A 5,226-nucleotide genomic window follows, 5' to 3' on the forward strand; every position below is an offset into this window, starting at 1 on the left:
AGGGCATTAAGGGGATCACAGGAGGCTATTCAGGATGGGAAAAAAGACCAGAGGGTGAGATTTTTTCTCTAGGGCAGCAGGGGCCTCCCAGAGGGGGTTCCCCTTCCTCAGTCTCTGGGTCCTCTGGGCATAGCTGGTGCCTCTTCAAAGGCCAGCTTAGGTCACTTCGCTGCCCCCAGCACCGCCCTCTCCCCCGGTGGGATGACCTGCACTGGGACCATTGTAGCCCGAGACTGCCCTTACTTCTGGGATGTGACTGCTGCTGAAACAGGCTCTTTCTCCATCGTCCCCAAGACTGGGGGCCTCCCATGGACCTGCAGAGCGCCAGGTTGCCTGTGGGGCAGGCCGGGTTTGGGGGTAGGTGTGTCTGACCTGTTACTTTCACCCCAGCCACTTGCATCTCCCCACTAAATAAGTCTGTGAGGTCCACGGGAGAGGGAGCGCCCATACTCCCCGCTCCCCTCAGGGGTTCTGGGGAGCCGGAGCAGAAAGACCAGAGAGCCTTCGGAGAATGGTAACTTTATGTGGGAGGTTGGGGCGGGTCGCACGCTCTGGGTCGCCGTCACCGTGGGAAGATGCTGCTGTCCGCGTTCTCCTCCAGGATGGCCTCCACGCGCCTCCGCTGTGGGGGGACAGGCTGGGGCCGGGTGTGTGCAGAGGCGGGCGGGGGCCCCCTCTCCGCCCTCACTGGGGCTCGCCCGCACCTCTTGGCGGTCCAGGGGATCCGGGATCCGCGTGGGCCTCAGCTGTGGCGGCAGTAACAGCTCGAGCCGGATGGAGGCGCGCGCGGACTTCTGCTGCCGGATGAGCAGCGCGATCTCCTCGGCCTGCCGGGGCTCGGGTGGCTGAGCTCGCGCCCCACGCGCCCCGCCCCGTTCCGCGCGCCCCGTGCGCCCCACGCGCCCCGCCCCACGCGCCCCGCCCCGCCCCGTTCCGCGCGCCCCGTGCGCCCCACGCGCCCCACGCTCCCCGCCCCGTTCCGCGCGCCCCGTGCGCCCCCTCCCCTCACCCGCATGCGGGCGTAGCGCAGCCGCAGGGCGCGGACTCGCCCGCGGGCCTCTGCCGCCTTGAGGACGCCCAGGAGCAGGTTCTGGCGCTCCGAGGGCAGCTCGAGCGGCTGCGTCCACGTGCGCGGGTCGGGCATGCGGTGCCCCGGCCCTGCCGACCCGTGCGGAAAGGTGGAGGCGGCCGCGCCCACGTCCTCCAGCAGGTCGCAGAAGAGCAGGTGGCGGCGGCGCTGCGCGGGGAGCAAGGCCGCCAGCCCCTGCGGCGTCAGGGCCCAGCCCGGCTTCCGGGACTCCGTCGCGGGCGCCGCCTTGGCGCCCCCCCCACCCCGCCCCGCGCCGGGTGCGCTCTTCCCGCCTTGCTCCTGCGGGGCCTGGCGCCTGGCCTCCTTCGCCGGCGGTGGCATCCTCCCCCTGCAGAGGGAAGAGGGCGTCCTGTCGGTGCAAGCGGTGGCCCCGGGTCCCTGCGCGCCCCTCGGGGACCCCCGTGCGCCGCAGATCCGGCCCGCTGGGCTCCCCGCAGTCGGACTTGGTCCCGCACCCCCAGCCTCTTAACTCGGCGCAGGCGCACTCCCACCCCCGAGCAGCGGCCCTGCCAGCGTCCTGCAGGCAACTGGGACTTTCTCATCAACTCAGTTGCAGGAAATGTCTCTCCTGCCCTACCGGCTGCTGTGTTTGCACCGAGGAAATGCCGAGACCCCAGAGTGGATCTCCGGCCCTGCCAGGGTGGGCGCCACATGGAGACCTCTAGGTGACCCCGGGGCACCTTCATTGTGCCCCCATGTCTGCGGTTCCTGACAGTCAGCATCTCCCACCAGACAGCTGTCTCTTCCCCTTCGGGGCCTCGATGGTTGTGGAGAGCAGAGCCTCGGGGGCAGGTGACAGAGGAGGGAGGGTCCGCGATGGGGAGAGGAGAAAAGAGTCAACAGCCCAGCCGGCCAGCCTACAGCTGCCACCTTGCCCAGCCAGGGCCAGAGGCAGAGCCACGGCCCGACCCGGCGGCTGCGAACGCCCCCACCCCTCCTTAGCTCCAGGAGCCGAGGTCCTGCCCCCTCTTGGTCCCCACACTCCATACTTGCTGCCTGCTTGGGTCGGTGGAACGTGGAACCTCCGTGTAGTGCAGACTCTCTGGGGCTTGTTGACGCGGTTGCCCAGCAACCCGGAGTCCTGCGCCTCCCTCGAATCCGCGGGGCGGGTGGTGGGGGTGGGGGTTCCCTCCGGAGGGCCCTGGGGGCGTGGACGCGCCCCTCATAGGGGCCATCGCGGCACAGAGGCTTAGAGCCGGCTTCTCCAGCTTGGGCGAACGTCCTTTCCAGGCTGCAGCAGACGCACCATCCTAGGGGGTGTGGGCCCAGGTTCCTGGCTTGAGGGATCTTTGAGTCTAGTTTTTTGGAGCGGGGCCATCGGCCATGAGGAGACCTTGTGGTTCAGGCCCATTCCCTTCCGATGGCCAGGAGACCCTGGCACCAGCCACTGGTGTTCATAGAAAGGGGTACTCGGGACCCCTCACCTCTTCTAGGGCAAGTCTGGGGCCTCAGGGGTCCAGGTGTCCCCCAAGACTAGAGCTGGGTTTTGCTGAACCCTGTGTCTTGGGATCTTGGGTCCTAGGTCCTAGATTTTGGAAATCTATTCGTGCATTCCTTTATTTTGCAATTAATTCTCAACTAATTAATAATTAATTCTTTTTTTGTTTTTTTTGAGATGGAGTCTTGCTCTGTTGCCCAGGCTGGGGTGCAGTGGTGTGCTCTCAGCTCACCGCAATCTCTGCCTCCCAGGTTCAAGCCGATTTTCCTGTCTCAGCCTCCCGAGTAGCTGGGATTACAGGCACCTGTCACCACACCCAGCTGATTTTTGTATTTTTAGTAGAGACGGGGTTTCATCATGTTGGCCAGGCTCATCTCAAACTCTTAACCTCAGGTGATCCACCCACCTTGGCCTCCCAAAGTGCTGAGATTACAGGCGTGAGCCACCATGCCTGGCCAATTAATAATTCTATAATTTTTTCAGGCATTAATAAGTGTGTTCTAGAATGTCTTAATTCACATGCTTTTTCCACAGTTTAAATTAGGCAAAAATGAATGCAAGATGTCTGTGCTCTCTCTACATCCATAGACGTGCCTCTGGGGTATCTTACTGGGAGTTGGAACCTGTGAGCCTGGGAGGAGGGCTGTCCTGGCTGAGGGGCAGGGTCTTAGCTGAGGTTCTGGCCTTTTGGCAGGAGGCTATTGGGTGTTCCCGTTGTTTTTGGGAGGCTGCCCTGGCCTCTCAGTAAGAGGGTAAACTTTGACATTCAGCCCTTTTCCCGGAGTCGGCATCCCATCCTTTGGTGAGGCCCATTCTTCTAGCCCTCGAGCCTCTGCTGCTCCCCACGAAGGCTCTTCCTGGTGCTGCTCCCTCCCCTCCTGCAGGTGCCTTTGGGGTGCTGCCTGGGCCGTAGCACCAGCCTGGCTTGAGGAAGGTCCCTGGGCTCCAGAAGCAGCAGGGAGTACGTAGGGACGCTCACCTGCGGCTGCTTCCTCCAGGCAGCCTTCTGTGCTTGCCTAGAGGTGAGTCCTTTGAGACAGGACTTGGGCCATCCTCAGCTTCCCTGGGTCCCAGCCAGCGGGACACATGGGTGGGGAGCTTTCTGTCTCTTGGTGGTTGTGGGGGTGGGTCGCACAGGGAGAAGGGAATGTTCTTCTGTTCTGCAAGAAGGGGCTTTGAGACCGAGTCTCACTCTGTCACCCAGGCTGGAGTGCAGTGATGTGATCTTGGTTCGCTGCAACCTCTGCCTCCCAGGTTCAAGTGATTCTCCTTCCTCAGCCTCCTGAGTAGCTGGGACTACAGGCTTGTGCCACCATGCCCGGCTAATTTTTGTATTTTTAGCCATGTTGGCTAGGCTGGTCTGGAACTTCAGGATGGTCTTGATCTCCTGACCTCGTGATGCACCCGCCTCGATCTACCAGTGCTGGGATTACAGGCGTGAGGCACCATGCCCAGCCTCTTTCACTTTTTCAATAGCACTAATGTATGGCCTGGTGACTATATTTCCCAGGGGATGGCTGCTTTGTGTGGGGCTGCCGGACCCTCTGGTTTGATTCTTGTCCTTGGCCAGCCCAGGGTGGTGAAGCCTGTGGAAGGAGGATGTAGACTGGGCCTGCCCTGGGGGCTAGAGTGGTGGGGACAGAGGACAGTGCTCCAGCTGCCCTCTAGCATTTGTGGATTCTGAGTCACTGGATAAGAGTGAGGTGTGTGTGTTTGCCTGGTGAGTGGGTGTGAATCTCACCCCAGAGCCCAAATACCCAAGAGCTCCATGTGCAGCCTGTGACAGGCTTTAACTGTCATTTGTGGACACAGGCTCTGTGCTGTCATTCGTGTGCCATTGTGTCATGTCTTGAGCTATCCCTCCTATCCTTGCATGCTGTTTTGCCTGCCTAGGACATGTGTGTTTGAGGTTGTCTTGCTCTCTCGTATAACATGTGTCTCTCGCCATCTCTTTTGTGACATGTATGTTCTGTATAGGACCCTGCTTCTACCTTCCCCCTTCTGGAGGGGCCACCCCACCTTTGGCAGGTTGGGGGAGGGCAGGACTCTATTAGAGGTCTGGAGAAACCTGGGCCATTTCATCTGCACCACCTGTTCTCCTCTGTGGGAGCCTTTCTGGGTCCAGGGCTGGGCCCCTGCCAACCTCAGGGAGCGCATTCAGCATCACATCTGGCCACTCCCCTGGCCAGATGACCAGGCCTGTCCTTCCCTCTAAGACTGCATGTGTGAGGGGCCAGGCGTCTGCCTCCCGTAGTCTCTGCTGGGCCTATTGACCACACTCTCAGAGGATATCTGTTGGGACCAGAGCTCACAGGCCTAGCCTGGCAGCCGTGTTGCTGAGTCATGGCCAGGTTTGGAAGGCTCCCAGGGCTGAGGGTCGTGGGGTAGGGTTCTTGGAGGAGGTAGGACCGGAGCTGGTGGGGGTGTGGCAGGATTCATGCAAAGGGCCAGGATCTGCACAGGAGGCCAGAGGCTGTGCAGGAGGCCAGAGGCTGAGCAGGAGGCCACAGGCTGTGCAGGAGGCCAGAGGCTGTGCAGGAGGCCAGAGGCTGAGCAGGAGGCCACAGGCTGTGCAGGAGGCCAGAGGCTGTGCAGGAGGCCAGAGGCTGTGCAGGAGGCCACAGGCTGAGCAGGAGGCCAGAGGCTGTGCAGGAGGCCAGAGGCTGAGCAGGACGCCAGAGGCTGAGCAGGAGGCCAG

At 62.1% G+C, this 5,226-nt stretch overlaps 1 protein-coding gene across 5 annotated transcripts; it reads right to left on the reverse strand.

Moving 5' to 3' along the window:
- Positions 1 to 255: 255 nt before the first annotated feature.
- On the reverse strand, positions 256 to 2,175 carry LKAAEAR1 (LKAAEAR motif containing 1). Of its 5 annotated transcripts, XM_017515725.2 has the most exons (4): positions 2,084 to 2,174; positions 1,010 to 1,418; positions 705 to 827; positions 504 to 622 (listed from the first exon to the last, which is right to left on the reverse strand). In XM_017515725.2, the coding sequence occupies exons 2-4, from the start codon at positions 1,409 to 1,411 to the stop codon at positions 563 to 565; spliced, it is 585 nt and encodes a 194-aa protein (XP_017371214.2). In that variant the 5' UTR covers positions 1,412 to 1,418; positions 2,084 to 2,174; the 3' UTR covers positions 504 to 562. The 5 variants fall into 5 exon arrangements, with proteins under 5 accessions (XP_017371213.1, XP_017371211.1, XP_017371209.2 ...); XM_017515724.2 differs by lacking the exon at positions 2,084 to 2,174 and adding an exon at positions 1,820 to 2,072 and having other exon boundaries at positions 256 to 827; XM_017515722.2 differs by lacking the exon at positions 2,084 to 2,174 and adding an exon at positions 1,576 to 2,072 and having other exon boundaries at positions 256 to 827.
- Between the last annotated feature and the right edge of the window lie 3,051 nt (positions 2,176 to 5,226).

Source organism: Cebus imitator, unplaced genomic scaffold, assembly GCF_001604975.1.
Source record: "Cebus imitator isolate Cc_AM_T3 unplaced genomic scaffold, Cebus_imitator-1.0 Scaffold555, whole genome shotgun sequence".
Lineage (NCBI taxonomy): Eukaryota > Metazoa > Chordata > Mammalia > Primates > Cebidae > Cebus > Cebus imitator.